The sequence below is a fragment of the Penicillium expansum genome (genome assembly GCF_000769745.1).
Source record: "Penicillium expansum strain MD-8 chromosome Unknown contig224, whole genome shotgun sequence".
Taxonomy (NCBI): Eukaryota; Fungi; Ascomycota; class Eurotiomycetes; order Eurotiales; family Aspergillaceae; genus Penicillium; species Penicillium expansum.
Window position 1 is genome coordinate 571,844 of NW_015971275.1, and position 17,331 is coordinate 589,174.

Here is a 17,331-nt window from a genome sequence, read left to right on the forward strand (position 1 = left end):
GGTCTGTGAGCTATCAAGCCGAAATAAGGCCAAATCACAACATGGGATGATATTACTTGGTGGCTGCTTCTTATATGCACATTGCCACCTTCCGCCTCAAGCACCTGCTTCCAGCCACTCAAGTCTCGCGTCTCTTGTCCAACCATCTCTCACTTCACTCCTGACCCCTGTCTCTCTTTCCCCCCACTTTCTCTTTTCCATCGAATCAATTCTCTTGCCTCACCGTTCAGTTTCATCCCCGCTGGGTTACATCCACTTCAGGATAAGCCTGAGATATCCTCTTTGGGCGATAAGGCGGAACTCCGACGGCCTTGTTTTCGACCACGGCCAGCTACGACTAGCTACGACCAGCTTTATATCACATTCGACTCTCCCACTGTTGATGCTTTCTCTTTCTCATTTCACCCTTCCTTCCTGTGAAGTTGACATCTCTACTCCATATCGTTCATCATGGAGAAGGACGAGTCTATCGCCGTCACCACTGGTGCGATGGTCGACGAGACCGCGCCCGATGTGAACCTCAAGAAGCTCCGTGACCTCAAGGACCACCATCACTGGGATCCTAATATGCCCGAGGATGTTGCTGAGGAACTCGATGAGGCCTTGCACACATCCGACAAGACTACCCAGGAGGTAATCGCCCACGAACTCCTGGAAAACTCCCCATACCCCGAGGTTCGCTCTGCTGTGCCGAATATCGATGAGGGTGGACCTGTTAACACTATTCGCGCCTGGGTCATTGGTCTTCTATTTGCGACCATCGGTTCTGCCCTTAACATGCTGTTCTCCATGCGCCAGCCCTACATCGTCATTCCCTCATACATTGCACAGGTTGTCGCCTACCCAGTGGGTAAGGCATGGGAGATGTGGATGCCCAATTACACCGTCAATTTCTTCGGCTACAAAGGCCAACTCAACCCAGGTACTTTCACCAAGAAGGAACATGCAATTGTGGTTATCATGGCAAACGCCACATTCGGTGGTGGCGCCGCCTACGCGACGGATGTCCTCTTGGCCCAACGTGCCTTCTATAAACAAAACTTTGGTTGGGGTTTCGAGATCCTGATGTGTATCTCCACTCAGATGTTGGGCTTCGGTATGGCTGGCTTCTTCACCCGCTTCCTCGTACAGCCCGCCGCCATGATCTGGCCCTCCACCCTGATCAATACCTCACTCTTCGCTGCGCTGCACGATCGCACCAGGCCTGATCCCAAATCGGTCGCTGGCTGGAAGATCGGCAAATATCAGATGTTCCTGTATGCCATGCTTGGCTCTTTCTGCTGGTACTGGTTCCCCGGTTACATCGCGCCGTTCCTGAGTGTCTTTGCCTGGGTCACCTGGATCAAGCCCCAGAACGTTGTCATCAACCAGCTCTTCGGTGGATCGACCGGCCTTTCGCTTATCCCAATGACATTCGACTGGACTCAGATCTCTGGATTCAACTTCAGTCCCCTCATCGCTCCTTGGTATGCTATCTCCAATACAATGATCGGCATGTTCCTCTGGTTCTGGATTGTCACCCCCGCCATTCACTACTCCAATCTCTTCTACGCTCAGCACTTGCCCATGAGCGACTCTGGCAGTTACGATAACACCGGTCATTCCTATAATGTCAGCAAGATTCTTACTCCGGACTTTACCTTTGACCCTGCGAAATACTCGAACTACTCCCCTCTTTTCCTGTCAACAACATTCATGCTGTCCTATGGGCTGTCGTTTGCCAGTATCATCGCTGTGCTCGTTCAGACCGGTCTTTTCAACGGTGCGGATATTTGGGCTCGATTCCGTCGCGTCGGAAAGGAGGAAGAAGATGTCCACGGCCGTCTCATGTCTCGCTACGCTGAAGTTCCCATCTGGTGGTACTTGGGCGTGTTTTTGGCCATGGTCGCACTCGGATTTGGTGTTATCCTGGGCTGGGCTACGCACATGAGCTGGTGGTCCTTCATCATTGCTCTGCTCATTTCCGCGGTTTGGTTTGTTCCCATTGGCATCGTCAAGGCTGCCACCAACATCGACATCGGCCTTAATGTCATCACCGAGTTCATCATCGGTTACATGCAGCCCGGTAAACCTATGGCCATGATGCTGTTCAAGACCTATGGTTACATCAGCATGTACCAAGGAATGTACTTCTCACAGGATTTGAAAATCGGTACGTTCCGTCAGTGTCTATCTAGTGTCAATTTGTTATACTAACCGATTCGATTAGGTCACTACATGAAGATTCCTCCCCGTGTGACATTTATGGCCCAGATGGTCGCTTGTCTGTGGTCATCCCTGGTGCAGATCTGCACCATGAACTGGGCTCTCGGTGCCATCAAGGACGTGTGCACACAGTTCCAGCCCAACCACTTCTCCTGCCCCAACGGTCGTGTGTTCTTCAACGCCTCCGTTATCTGGGGTGTTATTGGACCCGCTCGGATGTTCTCCATCGGCCAGCTGTACTCGCCCTTGATGTTCTTCTTCCTCGCCGGCGGCATCCTCCCCATCCTGATCTATATCGGTGCCCGCTACTTCCCCAAGAGCCCCATCAAGTACCTCAGTGCCCCCATCATCTTCGGTGGTGCCGGTTTGATTCCTCCCGCTACCCCTCTGAACTATCTTTCCTGGGGTATCGTTGGATACGTCTTCAACAAGTACATCCGTGACCGCTGGCGTGGATGGTGGATGCAGTACAACTACGTCCTTTCCGCTGGCCTGGATGTCGGTCTCGCTCTGTGCACCATTCTCATCTTCTTGACCCTCACCTTGACCAATACCGACTTCCCCACCTGGTGGGGTACCAAAATCGCTACGGACACCATGGATATGTCCGATTCGGCCATTCGGGATCCTGTGCCCACGGGCTCGACCTTTGGTCCTGCCACATGGTAGAAAGTCGGACCTGTTACCTCTTACGTTTGGTTCCCATTTGCTACTTGGTAGCCAACTGCGGTCGGAGTCGGGGCACGCTACAATTCTTCGGATCTCCGTTTAATTCACGTCAACCACGAATAGTCACGACATTATAGTATACTCTAGCATTGATTTTTGTTTCTTCACATGTCCTGTATTTAATATACCCAGTTCATCCATCTGAGGCTCGACGAGCACCTAATAATACAGCAAGGAACTAAGTCCTGATATTTTCTTGACTTTCTTATTCACAGCACCGAGCAGTATTTTCTTGTAAAACTCGAAGATAGTTTCAAAGCAAAAATATATAAAAATATGGCATATGTACACGCTCATCAGATTCCCGATATTTGACGGCCACCAAGACCAAAATCAAAACCGAAACCAAAATCGACAAGCCACAAAAGGAAAGTCATCATCGACTGCGCGGTAACATACTTACCCCAAGGCAAGCACAATGAACCAACCCAGCCATTCTCATCGAATCATGACAAATGGTAATCCAAATATAAATCCAAGATCCCATTCCATTCCACCCTAGGTCCAAACAATTTCAATCCTTAAACCCCTTCTTTACAAGGGCGTATATATTTTTCTATATCCCAAAAAGGACAGCTCAAACCCGACGACGACGCATGCCAACCTGCAAAGCAAGCGGCTTGCGGAGGAATCCCTCGCGTGTCTCCATAGGTCCATCCTGGTGCATCTCGAACTCGAAAAGTCGGAACACAGTAGCGCAGATAACGAGCAGTTCCATCTCGGCGACGTTGCGACCGACACAAGCGCGAGGTCCGTGGCTGAAGGGGATGAAGGCAGCCTTTTGGCGGGCGGTGAGACGCTCGGGGCTCCAGCGCTCCGGGACGAATTTCTCGGCGTCGGCGCCCCAGATATCCTTCGAGCGGTGGATCGTGTAGCTGGGGACGGAGAGAACGTCGCCGGCTTGGAAGGTGCGGCCGCAGATTACCACGGGAGCGGAACCGGCAGGGATCTCGCGGGGAAGGCCCATTGAGGATGTGCTGTGGATGCGCATCGTTTCCCAGATCACCCATTGGAGGCTAACAGTTTGGTTAGTTTGGGGGGTTATGTTTTGTGTGGAATAGGGTGAGGGCTTACTAGGGGATTTCCTTGACCATAGAGTGTGTGGGAACTTCGATGTCCTTGGGGAGGGCTTCGTCCAGGGCCTTGTGCAGCTTGGGGAGAACGTGAGGGGTGATCATGCACCAGTAGAGGATGGCACAGGCGGTGTTGGAGGTGGTGTCGGAGCCGGCGATGAGTTGGGTGAGGGCCTCGGCGGTCAATTCGGCGCGTTCAAGCTGGTTACCGTTTCCGTCCTTGCCTTCCATGAGGCGGGCGAGGAGATCCACGCGGGTGTTGTTGGCCATGACCTCTGGCTTGAGACGCTCGCTCACACGGGCGATGGCGATACCAGCAAGGTTCTCAACGGCTTCCAAACCTTCGGAGAAGAAGCGGTCCGGGATGTACTTGGCATAGGGGATGATAGATGGCATGCAGCCAAGAGTAGCGGAGACCTCGCCACGACGGTTCAGAACTTCGACGGCGGCGACATACTTGGGAGGGTCCTTGGGGTCCAGACGCATCTCGGCGATATCCTGGCCCTTCTCGAGCATGCCGAAGGGAGCACCGAAAGCCAAGTCACCGATGATGTCGAAGGCCAGGTAGTTGAACCAGTTGAGGGCGTCGAGGCTGACATAGCCGGTCTTGGGGTTACCCTGGAGGTCGGAGAGACGGTTCCATTGCTTCACGAACTCCTCAATGTTGCCGTGGATATACTGCTCGAATTGGCCAATGTTCTTGGCACTGAAAGTGTGGGAGACGGTCTTGCGCTTGCGAGCGTGCTCGGCACGGTCACGGGTGTTGAACAAGCCACGGCGGATAGATACGAAGGCATCGTAGAAGTCACTGAGATATTGTCAGTTTCAGTGTAGTTTTTATGGGCTATAAGATTGACGTACGCTTTCAAGAAGCCATTGCCGTGTCCATAGACGGCCTGGATAGCCTCGTCGTCGGCAATGGACACTTGGGTAGGTGAAATGCGGACAAACTTTCCATACTTCTGGTGGGCCTTGTCGATCGTCAGGTACTTTTGTCCCTGGCGGGCCTGCAGCAGTAGCCAAACGTTGGTGAACGCGGCAAACCCGGCAGAGGGAATGGCACGCAGGTGCGACTTTTGCACATACGGCACCAAGTAATAGGCTACGGCGAGGCCGACAAGAATCAACGGAAGGTTTTCGAGTGTCACTAACATGGCGACGTGTTGTATAGAAGTGTTGGACAAACAAGTCGGGGGAAAAAAAAGGTACCGGCCCAATGCAAAAAGGAGAATGTCAATCAATAAATATAGAATGTATGTTCAATGGAGAGGAATCAGCTCAGATTCATGACCAAACGCGAAGAATCCAACTTATTTATGAAAAGAGCGATCACCGGTCATCGAATCATCCCCGAGGGTAATGCAAAGCAACGGGAAGCAATTTCGGTAGTGTGGAGTTAAGTGACTGGCGGCGGAGATCCGTGGAGAGTGCCGTCCTATGTCTCCGGACCTCCGGCACCCCGGTTTCGGTTATTGGCATGACGCGTTCAGGCAAATCAGCGGTCGCATATTGGTTATGGTTTGCCTGCATTTTGTGTTTGGCATAAATCACTAGTTTTTGATTTGTCGGAAAAGAGTGTGGGGGAGAAATCGGCACGAGGTACGATTGATGCCTCGTAAACCAGGCATCCATCGTATATATTACATAATCATTATTTGGTTGGTTCCGATCGGCCACTAGGTGCAGAACCCATCCATGGATCCATAGATACCTACAACCCCCGGGGCCGTAAAGGTGAGCGGTACATTTCCAAGGTTGCTGCATATTCTCCTCTACTCTTCTCTGCTCTTGTCTGCAACTTGACTCTTCTCTGCACCTCAACTTCTCTGTGCGCCTTGCCTTTTCGCTGCGCCTGGACATCTCTCTGTCCCTCTTACCTTTCTCTGTCCCTCTTACCTTTCTCTGTCCCTCTTACCTTTTTCTGCGTCTGAACCTTTCTGTGCGCCTCAAGCTTTCGCTGCGTCTGGAGCTTTTTACCTCCTCTGTGCCTAGACCTTCTTCTGCACCTTCACTTTTCTCTGCGCCTCTAGAGCTTTGTCCGCGCCTGGAAGTTTCTCTGAACCTTTACTTTTCTCTTACTTTTTCCTACGCCTGGAGCTTTGTCCGCGCCTGGAGGTTTCCCTGAACCTTTACTTTTCTCTTACTTTTTCCTACATATTCTCTTACATTTCCTCACACTTTGACCAGCAAGACGTCCTTGTCACTATGGACCGTCGCAAGCAGGTCAGGTCCGAAGATTCGGGATATTCCATTACTGAATCGATCAAAGATCTTGCTCTCACTGGTTTCCAGTTGGCAAAAGATACCTTTTTTTCCCCGGAGGAAATCGCTGCTGCAAAGCCAGAAGAAATCCTTTCCCGCATGCTGTCGACCAAATCCTATATATCAACTACCTCTAGCCTCGCGGAACTGAACAATGCAGCCCGAGGTAATCCGTCGCAACAACAATTCCTGGAGATCGGAAAAGGACAGTGCGGTACTGTCTACGCCATTGTTGGAACTGATACCGTCGCGAAACTTCCCAATTCCCTGGTTAAGGTCCCCCAACTGCTTGCTGACTTCAAGATGCACGCCTCTGTCAAGGAAGCAATGGAAGATGTTGAGAATCTGATGAAACTGGAAATCCACATTCCCAAGTTGTACAGCTGGGAAACGCCCAAGTCAAAAAGTTTCTGGACCAACAACAGCCTTCGTTTCCCACAGACTGCAGATGCGCAGAATTTCGCTATGATCTCAAGCCGTGTTTTCCCCCTCCCCCTCCCAGTTAGGGAAGCTATAGTCGATGTTCTTTGCCCTCCAAGCATTCAGAAACACAAGTCGGAGTTCCTGGCCAAGCCAGAGAATATAAACTGCTTGATTCGGGTCTATCTCGGACGCCGAATGATGAACAAGAATAACCCGAATGTGAAGAATTTCAAATTGCGAAATTTCCCACTACATGTCAACGAAATGGAGGATTTGAAACTGGACACCTGTGCGTTTGCCCATGTTATGGCCCAAACCCTGGCCATTCTACACTGGAAAGCTGGCGTTGATGGCAACGACATCGAGTTCATCCTTGGTAGCTCCCCCTTGTTGTCTCAAATGCCGCGGTCAGATGAGATTACGGAAGAGGACGAGTGGTCGCTAGGAGATCGGTTTGATTTTTCTCGCCGGTCAATCAGCATGTGGCTCATCGATTTTAATATGTGGGTACTATTCCCGAATATTGCTGGACACTACTAACATGTCGATAGGTGCGCAAAGTTTGAGGAGAACCCTGCAGGTCTGAAACAAATCGTGGACGCTTTTACCTGGAACGACCCCTACTACCCATCACCTGAGTTGACCACTGCTAAGGATAAAAAGCTTTGGTCCGAGTTTCGCAAGCGGTACCTTGAGGTTAGCCGTGTTCTGACTACAAGCGCAATGCCTGGGCGTTTCATTGCCGAAATTGAGAGCCGAGGACGGAAGGCAAATGTTGGGGAGCTTTTCTGATTATGAGGAGGGACAAAGTCCGTGCAAGTGCGTTGAGTAATGAATAATGGGGGTGTTGCCTTGATAAGGGGGAATTTGCGAATATTTTTATTAGCTTTTTTTTTTTCCCATAGTCACAATAGGAGATTCTGACCCTATCCGATGAAGCTTAACTGAAAAGCCCCACCCGGCAGAGGAAATATGTTACGTACATTACGTACATACAACCCAGGTAGTATGTACATATTACTCCTTCAAGGTATAAATGTATAAAATGTACATGAATCAAAGATCAGGGCCCTTAGTTCCCCCATCTTTTCGCTGATGATGACGAGCATGATCATTATGATGACTCTTGCTCAACAAGCCGTGAGCCCCCAAGAAGTCATTGATCTGCTTATAAGCCCCGGTGGCATTATAGTGCAGATTAATAGCATGGCCAGTGTTGGGATGGACGTAGGCAGAGAAAGCAGTGGCCAAGGGGAAGATCCCCTTGGCAGCAGCAGGAATAGAAGCCGCTTTGCCACCCGTATGTAAACAGTCGCCTCCACAAAATGGCACATCGTTCGCACCATCAATGACATAAACAGGTCCAGTAAAGTTGCTCTGTGCTGGCAGACCAGTGATAGTCAGGAGTTCGCCGATGGTCATGGGCTGCTTGTTCTCTTCTGCGCATTCGAGAAGACCGGTGTCGAAATGGGGAGGGTAGAAGAAGAGATATACATTGCTGCCGATGTCTGCACTCTTCAAGTACCCAGCTGTGTAGTCCGAGTTCTTGCCATTGAGTCGGGCTTGTTGGAAATTGGCGCCGCTGAGGAACATTGGCATATAGTCGGCGCTTGTGGTGTACCCAGTGAGCACGAGTGCATCGGACAGCTCTGGATACATCGCGGACAGAGCAACTGTCTGGGCAGAGCCGAATGAATGTCCGACGTGGACGACCTTCGCAGGGGTCTTGATCTTGGACATCTTGCCGTTGCGCACCATGCGAGTCAACTGAGCGAGAGCTTCGATCTCTAGGAATGCTTGGATCTCGTTCTTTGCGTCACCGTGTGAGGATTTTCCAAGGCCCAGTCGATCGTAGGAGAGGGTGTGATATCCAAGAGACAAGACGTAATCCACGTAGGAGTAGTTATAGTTGTGGTATGGTAGATCCCAATATCTATCATTTCATGTTAGCCCACTGTTTAGAATTACCAATCAAGTCTCGAAACTCACGACTTGTCAAAGCCCATTCCATGTGTCAGGATCTGAAGAGTGTAGGCCGAATTCCCAGCGTTCTTCGGCATACAGTATTGGGTCGAGATATTGTAGTGGCCCGACACGGTAGCGTAGCCCGACAAAGCTGTTTCTGACAAATTTCTACCCTGCTTAGTCGCCGAGAGGACGAATGAAGTAGCGTCAAAGTTCGTCTGAGGCGTGTTGATGTTGTCGAACACCCCGTTGCGAGCGGTGACAGGGACCTCAACGGTTACGTTGTAGCAGGTTTTTGCGGCGGCGAGACCAGCCGTCAGAGCCCAAAGCCCAATTGTTGACGTACGCATCGTGAGTGAATTTTGGATATGATATCTCTGCACTCAGGCTCAACAGGCGCAAAGGGGATTGTCTCCCTTATATAGAGTTTCTTTTCCACCCGAAAGCTTCGCCCACGACAAAATAACACATCCAAAATACCGCAAGTCTATTTCGAAAAACCGGCCCCAAAATGATTTGTCAAAGGCCTTGCAATTGGAGTGGAACCCGACTAACGCATATATCGATAGTGCACGCCCATCAAAGGTTGTTTTCCCGTGCTAAGCCCTAGGCCTGAAAGCGTCTTGGACGTTAGAGGATCTTGTCCTTGACAACATAATGCAGCCCTAACGGCACCAATCATCGTTTATATTTGGTCTGATAGCTCCGTCTGAAGAGGATAAAGAGGTATAAGTTTGCAGTTCTCGCTGCATACTGCCGATCCGAATCTAAAGTGGAACGAATTATCGTTCACGATCTCTCATCCTTCTGATCCACTTGGTCCGAGCCCTAAAAATGAGAACACATCCAACACAATTTACTGATCTGCCGAGGTTGGATCATCGCAAGCTCTTGTTTTTATGTAGATATTGCATATAATAACTCGGATACAGCGGAACTAGGTGATATTCAAAATTGGGGCTATACGTATAGATAGTCGGGATATAGTACCAGATTACGGAGTAGTACGGAGTAGTTTACCTCGAACACAGAACCCACATGCTAAATTTGACCTTGTTAAGGGGAGTTGGCGGGTTCTTTGGGAAAACAGTCCCCTGACAGGTGCATTAGCGAGAATATAGATCCAACTGTTACGATATATACCAAAATCCAAGGCAACGATCTACAAGCGTTCCCAGGTTCAAGGACCTAGACTTTGGATAAGTGGAGTAGTCGATGGAGTCTGAAACCACTAAGGTGAGAAAGAAAATCGGAACGAGAGCGAGAAGAGTACTAGCCGTTCAAACCCGAAGTTAAATACAAATAAATGCAGTCGCTATGTAAATTTCAATGCGATAAATATACTCTATGTTATCCATATGTGGTATGTGCAGGCCGTTGATCACCACCGATCGCCAGTGACAGGAAACAACCCGTTCTTCTTCTTTTCGGCATCCCACCGCTCCATCCACACCTTCATCTGGTCCCGACTCTTCTGGCTGGCAACATTCACCGTCGGAATGACGCGCCCGATACGCAAAGCGCAACAGAACATGGTAAGTTCGCGGAACGAACTGTGTTCGCTATAGGGCACACCAAAGCAGGCGCTTTCTCGAGTGCTGCCGCGCTGCGGTGTGATGTCTTGGCTAGTGTATGGTGACTTCCAGTGTTCGCCGTGCAGTACAGTGGAGACTGGTGGATTTTGTACCAGTCGCCCGGCTGGTGGGCGATAGGTCCAGCCGGTCGGGCGGAAACCGACGACTCGGGAGAAATGTGGTTTGAGGCCATCGAGGTAGTCTGCCAGGGTGTCGGCACGGATCTCGAAGAGAGTTTGCATATGTACTTGTGCTTCGTGAGGATTGCTGGTCAGCATCGCGGAGAGTTCGGGGTCTTCCAAGCAGGCGCAGATTCGTTGCTTCGGTGGGGTCGCGAAGATCTTTGATCCAAGTGCTCGGGCGATACCCATACATATCCGCTCTTTGCCAATACTGTAAGTGCCAATGACTACGAGTAGTCGACCCCCGGCCTGTGAGGGTTTGTCCGGTTCTTTGTTACTCTCTGTGGCCGCGGAAAGAAATTTGCCCATCAAGCCACTTGCGCCATTCTTCCCCGTATCAGGTCCTACACCTACTTCCTGATTCAGACGCACACATAGCTCTGAACACGCTGTGATCACATCCTCCTGGGCGGGAAACCCATATTTTGGGCTCAGGTATGTGGTGTCGAGATAACATTTGTCGATATGTTGCTGTCTCGGCTTGCCAGTGACTGGGTTGGTCACATCGGGGCGTAGAAGTGGGTGTTGCACCTGAGCGGGTGATGCACGGAAGTCACCACAATGCAGCACACGCTGTTTACTGGCATTGGGCCCATTCCCAGATCTCTTTTCAAAAAGAAAGAGAGAGCTACCGGGGCAATGATTTGCATGTATCATGGTGACCCGCACTCCTCCCGTCTCCGGTACTTCAGTGGTAGATTCAAACTCGAGGTCAACTACCCACTTGGGATCAACACGGAGCTGCTGACGGACAAGATTGGCAGTTGGTCGACTGCAGTAAATGGGCCCATGGCACCAGGACTTGCTGAGCCCTATATAGTGATCGCTGTGAAAGTGACTAAGAAAGTAGGCGTTACACCCCTCAACGGCACCGTAGCGGAAGGCATCAACGCATATGGAAAAACCCGGAAGAATTTTATAAAATGGACAAGTCCGCTGGTAGGCTTGTTTGCCACGAGAAGAGACCTCGTTTGCGGCTGCAGTAGCCCAAGCAGTATCTTCTGCGTTTCCAGCCATCATCTTGGAGAATGCAGAACCTCCAATGGGTTTGTTCTGCGAGTAGGGATCACCTTGCGCAGGCCGGGCAATGGCAGCGCGCTCTGCGCGTGTCAGCCCTTTGTCGATGTCGGCTGGCTTGGGTGTCGGCTTCATCATGGGCTTAGCTCCGGGTGTGGCTGGGATGGAGTTGGTTTTTCCATCGAGGCAGTCGTTGACATGTATTGCAATGGCCTATGCTGAGAATCAGCATTTCAATTGCCCAAAATGGCAATAATGAACACTTACCGTTTCATTAAGACTCTTTAGTACCGATTGGCAGATAGGACATGTGCTCACTCCCCCCTCAATATCTTCTACACCAGAACAGTCGTTTAAATCTTTGTCAGGATCTACCTCAAGGTCGATCTCCTGCTCTTGTTCCTCGCCCTCCCAAGGCCGATTTCGAAACTCTTCCCCTATAAGCTCGTCTTCTTCTATATCGTCAAAATTCGCGTATTCATCATTATCGGCATTACTCGTGGCGGCTCTTACCAGTGGCGGAGGTGTTGGTTCGGAAGTGCGTTCTGTAGCCACTATGTTATCCATTTGCAACGTCTCGTTCGTCACACCCTTGGTGGCAGGAGTGGGTTCATGAAGCTCCCGATATGCTTCCATATCATCCTCGCTATCGGACTCATCGATAAATGGTCCGCTCCTTTTCTGGGTCTTTGCGGGTACAGGTGCAGGTGTAGGTGTGGGTGGTTTTGTAGTCTTCGATTCAGTGTCTGGCTGTTGTTTTTCGTCGACCGGGTTGCCCGGTGAGTCGACCTTCCGACGCTTGACCGCTGTATCACTCTCATTATATCGTTGGGCATCCAGTTTCAAAAACTCTTCATCGTCACCCCAAATATCAGGCGTCAGTGATCGCTCTCTTTCGCTCATCGCCGCTGCTCGTTCAATCTTTGCCAGTCCCTTTTTATCCTCCAGAAAAAGTCCATCAGAGTTATCATTTCTTAAATTGTTCCCTCGTTGGGAAGTCGAAGTGCTCCGGCCGCTGCTCGGTGAACGTGAGGTCGCCGTTGCAAATTGGGTGATCCGAGCCTGGCGAGAAGTGGCGCCCGGTGGCGTGTCGGTCTTCTGGAAGAAACTCAAGATGCTCGAGTTGCGCTTTACTGACGATTGTCTTGTCCCAGAAGATCCCTTGGATGGCGTGGCCCCCTTCTTCGCGTAAGAACCGGCCATTGTGGCTCGGTCACGGAGGGGTGGGAGTCGGTTGCACCGTGTGCGAGAATCGAGTCGTGGCGAGGGTGTAAGAGAGCCCGTAGCAGTTCCAAGGTAGTTTTAGGCTGGTTGAAACACGGACAGTAGTTAAATGTATAGTATGTCCATAATATGCGCACGGTCGCCAGTGAAAATGTCGGACCAGTAGGGTCGAGAGGCGCGAAGAAACCGGATCGCGACACGAAGTCACGTGTCCCATATTACTCGGCTCCAGTCTGGAGGACTACATTCGACTTTAGTATATTTAGAGCTTTGCCATCTAGTCAAATGGCCAAAAAAAAGTAGCTGTTCATTATTGCAAAAAAAGTCTTAACGAGGTATCATGAACAACGCAGCCCAGGTGCCAGCCAGCATGAGCTATAGGCGGGTAATCTCCGACGAAATTGCTTTTGCGGCGTATCAGCAGGATTCATGAGCGGCGATCCAAGGTCTATTTGGTATCTTGAGCGCACTCTAGTGGTATGGGAGTTTCGAACATCTTTCGTTGCATGAACCCGTCACCCCGGCCGTCAATTGGGTCATCTCAATATTGGGGGCCACCTGAAACCCCATACTTTTGGCCATATAGTCATTTTCTTTGCTAGAAACCACCTAGTGGGAACAAAGGTATTGAAGAGCGCGATGCGTGATTTGTCGTAAAATTGAGGCCATGATCGTTTACCGAGCTTTACCAGCCTGGTTGGCAGCCTCTGTATGATGACTCTGTTAGTATTTATTCGAATGGAAATTCCGGTCGCAACCTTTGTTGATGCTTGGTTGAAAAGAGGCGAGATCATGTACTGATCTCAATAACTCATTCGGGGAACGAAGCGCAACTCACCTCGCCGTGTGGCATCCTCCAACAACCCCACGTCAACCTCCGACCGAGGCAACATCACGTACCGCACCACACTTCCTCGGATAAACATGTTCTTCACCGAAGACAGGTGAGGGTACTTGGCCAAGTCCAACACTTCAATGTCGTCGAGCTTGATGTTTAGGTATTGGTCGACTGATTTCAGGATTCCACGGATGCGGATGTCATTTTTGAGCTCAATAGTGACAGTCTGGTTGGTCAGAGTCTTGAAGAAGCTGCAATGAAGTATCTATTAGTTTTCATTCATGCGAAATGAGCATGCGCTTCGCGCCATAGCATACCTGAAGAAAAGCATGGTTGCGGTGGATAGACAAGCTTGGAGGGGTGCTTGGATGAGGAGAGGTACGCTGGACCAGAGCGGTGATTTGTGTTCTGCCGGTGTCGGATGACGCTTCGGGTTGGAGATGAAAGCTTGAATTAATGAGTATCCCAAGATTCAGAGACAGGAATGTCGACGGCGCTCGAGAGTTGGTAAGGCGAGATGCAAAAGAGAAGCCGTCGGAGATGGTCACGTGCAAGGTCCCATATAAGCGGCCGATGACTTCCAAGAACTCAACATTACCAAAACTGTTGGAGCCTTATTCTAGATCAGGCAGCACACATTCTTATGAAATAAATGGCTCTGCGACGTCTTAGCATTCTCGTCGTTTTTCATTTGTCACACAGACTATAACTGCACCTATACCCGCTTCACAGCCGTGACACATGCTTTAGCCCAATTTCCACTGAGCAAACCTCAAGCCCCATCATGCCCTATATCAACGAATGAAAATCCTCCCATGCTGAATAGGTTCAGACTTACGCTTCAGGTTATTTTACTTACCGAGGTCTCTTCTTCCACTTGAAAGGTAGCTGTCGCGCTACAAACTTCTATATGATTAATCGCTGGGCCAGGTAAGTAAACAACCCATCGATCTGAAACCCATTAAGTTCGAATTTCCAAACTTTTTTGAAGGGGACGTAGGAATAATCTCCGTCTTTCTTTATGTCAATGGAGGCTTTGTCGTTGGAAAACCGAGGGTCTACAATCGATTTAGCAAGCATAGTTCGATGTAAAACAACGCACACCCTATTCCTCACCACTTCACTACCAGTGTCACACTTTCTTCTAAGATACTTCACCCGGTTTTGCTCACCCCAATTTCAGGAAATTCAATTGGAAGGCCAGCAACGACAAAGGCAACGAGATTTGCAACAAGATTTAAGGACGGAGGGGCGGTATTTAACAACCTCCAAAGCGGCAGCACAACTCTGAATGATAGCGGCAGGCAAGATGCAATAAGGAACAAGGAAAATAGAGAAGATGGGTTAGGTTGGGGGAAGAAGAATTCTTTAATAACTCCTGGATGATATAAGTTACTTCTATGAGAATCGATGTCTTGGGGATATGATTTCTGGCTGATTGTACATATTTATCCGAGGTGGTCCAGCAGCCCTGGAGACTTTCTTATTCCATGTCCGTTGGTGTCTTTTCAGAGATAATATGACCTTTAAGGTCAAATCTGTCTTGCGCTGAGCAATCTTCTTCCTCTTTCAGCGACAATACTGTGGGAACCGAGGGTGCAAGAGGATGTGCCCAAGTGGAGGGTGGAAAGTGGAAGCGCCAGGTCGGGTGAGGCGCTTCCACTTTCCTCATTCGAGCGTCGACGTCACCGCCCATGTAATTTCTCGTCGCCTGCGCATCGACATACCTCACGTTCCACATCCCCTGCATTTCAACTGTAAGCATTATGCTATAGTATCTTCCCAGGGTACTGGGGATGAGATAGGTTCGAGTCATCGCCCAGTCCGGAAAAGGACTAGAACGGGCTGGTGAGCTTTCTGGCCTGCGTCTTTCAGACCAAGTACTGACGAGGGGATCTAGCTTTCAGTGTCGCAGCCGCCGTCGCAAATGCGAGTCCAATATAATCTCCCTTTTGTCAAAATGTAACATGAGCTGATATCACGTAGGCGATGGGGCACGATCACGATGCCGTGGTTGTGAAGTGCGAGGCCAAATCTGCCGATGGGGAGTTAAGGCTTCGTTCCATCCCTCGCGTACAATTAGTCTGTCACATCGTGAAGCGGCTGCATTGTGTGAAGTAGAAGAAAGGCGAGGGAGGAGGTCGAGTCAGCATCAGCAATTTGTTGATGAGACCAACGTCATCATAGATGGATACTCGACACCTGATCACCCTTCCTACGGACCCGACCTTCCAGCTCAAGATGAATCTTCACCTAGCCATGTCTCTCACCGATCCTCACAGCTGATCTCTGGAGAATTGAGCATCGCCGATCTTTACACAAAGCGAAACCTGCCGGCTTCTGAAGTTCCAGCGAGCCCATTGAGTGGTAACCATGATCTATCCCCGGTCATTCAGTCCCAACAATTTCATTTATTGCATGAGCCTACAGCGACGGATACACAGCATCATCTATACCCTTTCTTGTTAGGCCAGGCAAGATCAAATAATGCAACCCCCCAGTCAGAGCCACAGCTTCCAATCACAGATGGAGAAAAGCTTCAACTTATTTCCGCTTTTATACGGGAGACAGGTACCTGGTGCGAGACAACTGACTCCCAAATGCACTTCACCGTGAAGAGCATTCACGAGATGATGAAATCCTCCTCATTTGTCGCTGCTGCACTAGCACTCGCCTCCCGCCAGCTAGATTATGTTCATATGCGGCAGCGGCCCGTGACATTAGAGCTTTACCAGTTTACCATTCAGTTGCTCCTTGGCCAGGACCCGGTACAAGCCGACACGTCTATTTTGGCTGCTTGCACCCTTCTATGTGTCTACGAAATGATGGCCTCGCGAGTCGAAGAATGGAGACGTCACTTGAAAGGCTGTGCGGGATTTCTGCGGGCCCAAAAGTGGAATGGTTCTAGTGAAGGCATAGTGAAGGCGAGCTTCTGGGCCTTTGCTCGAATTGGTACGTAGTCTCATGAACTGCAGACATAAGCCCTTAGCTGATTGCGATCACCAAAGATTTATGGGCAGCCTTCAATAGCGGCAAATCGACGTTAATCCCAACAGAGTCTTGGGTCGACAATATGTGTATTGATTATGTTTTAGCCAACGGAGACTTGGATGACTATTGCAATCTTGCGATCTTAATTTTCGCTAAGACTGTGAATATTCTTTCAACTTGGCAGCAATCTAGAAAAGAAATGAGGGCAGCTGGATTAAAAGCCTCCATTTGCACTCTTTGGGATGAAATGCAGAAGTGGTACCAGCTGCGACCGTCAGAGGTCTGTCCGCTGCTAAGAGACTTCCCTCCCACAAAGGTTTTTCCAGAAACGCTATATATAAGATCTGCTCCTAGTAAGTTTCTACCTCATTGAAGAATCAACCTCCAGCTGACTCTCCAGACTGCGGCAATACATTCTACCATTCCGGCTGTATGCTGCTTCTACAGACCGGCCTCGTTACGCAGGAACCACAAAATCCATATACCCCTCCCCAAGAAATTGTGAGCTCCGTTCTCGTCTTGAAAGGCTTCGATTCTTTTAGCTCACTAGGTCTCAGGGTGATATTATTTGGCACGCGCGGGAACTTGTCGGAATCTCCATATCAAACCCATCTCAGTATGTTGAGCAGTAGGCAGAGAAAGAACCATGCTAATACTTCTCCGATTTAAAGTCCCAACTGGGTTAATCAGCTTCAACCCCTGTTCATCGCCGGGACAGTACTTGGAGGTTCTGTAGCCTCACCATCCGTCCGGGATACTCTGTCCGAGTCTCCAGGTGATAGACCGACGGCCGCTAAGAATTATGATTTTGATGAGTTCTGTTCCGAAAAAATCCTCTTGTTAAAACA

The 17,331-nt window shown here is 49.9% G+C and overlaps 6 protein-coding genes across 6 annotated transcripts; 2 read left to right on the plus strand and 4 right to left on the minus strand.

The window, feature by feature from the left end:
* Positions 1–450: 450 nt before the first annotated feature.
* optB (small oligopeptide transporter, OPT family) lies at positions 451–2,874 on the plus strand (the record flags this gene model as incomplete). The annotated part of the gene is made up of 2 exons (XM_016744110.1): positions 451–2,152; positions 2,210–2,874. The coding sequence occupies 2 exons, from the start codon at positions 451–453 to the stop codon at positions 2,872–2,874; spliced, it is 2,367 nt and encodes a 788-aa protein (XP_016599823.1).
* A 637-nt stretch (positions 2,875–3,511) lies between these two features.
* PEX2_068400 (cytochrome P450) lies at positions 3,512–5,161 on the minus strand (the record flags this gene model as incomplete). Its single annotated transcript, XM_016744111.1, has 3 exons — positions 3,512–3,950; positions 4,009–4,815; positions 4,869–5,161. The coding sequence occupies 3 exons, from the start codon at positions 5,159–5,161 to the stop codon at positions 3,512–3,514; spliced, it is 1,539 nt and encodes a 512-aa protein (XP_016599824.1).
* Positions 5,162–6,212: 1,051 nt separating this feature from the next.
* Positions 6,213–7,484, plus strand: PEX2_068410 (zinc finger protein; the record flags this gene model as incomplete). The annotated part of the gene is made up of 2 exons (XM_016744112.1): positions 6,213–7,195; positions 7,244–7,484. 2 exons carry the CDS (start codon positions 6,213–6,215, stop codon positions 7,482–7,484), a joined length of 1,224 nt encoding a protein of 407 aa, XP_016599825.1.
* A 264-nt stretch (positions 7,485–7,748) lies between these two features.
* PEX2_068420 (alpha/beta hydrolase) lies at positions 7,749–9,007 on the minus strand (the record flags this gene model as incomplete). The annotated part of the gene is made up of 2 exons (XM_016744113.1): positions 7,749–8,625; positions 8,682–9,007. 2 exons carry the CDS (start codon positions 9,005–9,007, stop codon positions 7,749–7,751), a joined length of 1,203 nt encoding a protein of 400 aa, XP_016599826.1.
* A 1,031-nt stretch (positions 9,008–10,038) lies between these two features.
* On the minus strand, positions 10,039–12,633 carry PEX2_068430 (DNA cross-link repair protein PSO2; the record flags this gene model as incomplete). Its single annotated transcript, XM_016744114.1, has 2 exons — positions 10,039–11,643; positions 11,698–12,633. The coding sequence occupies 2 exons, from the start codon at positions 12,631–12,633 to the stop codon at positions 10,039–10,041; spliced, it is 2,541 nt and encodes an 846-aa protein (XP_016599827.1).
* A 696-nt stretch (positions 12,634–13,329) lies between these two features.
* Positions 13,330–13,823, minus strand: PEX2_068440 (Sm-like protein LSM2; the record flags this gene model as incomplete). Its single annotated transcript, XM_016744115.1, has 3 exons — positions 13,330–13,361; positions 13,493–13,743; positions 13,810–13,823. The coding sequence occupies 3 exons, from the start codon at positions 13,821–13,823 to the stop codon at positions 13,330–13,332; spliced, it is 297 nt and encodes a 98-aa protein (XP_016599828.1).
* Between the last annotated feature and the right edge of the window lie 3,508 nt (positions 13,824–17,331).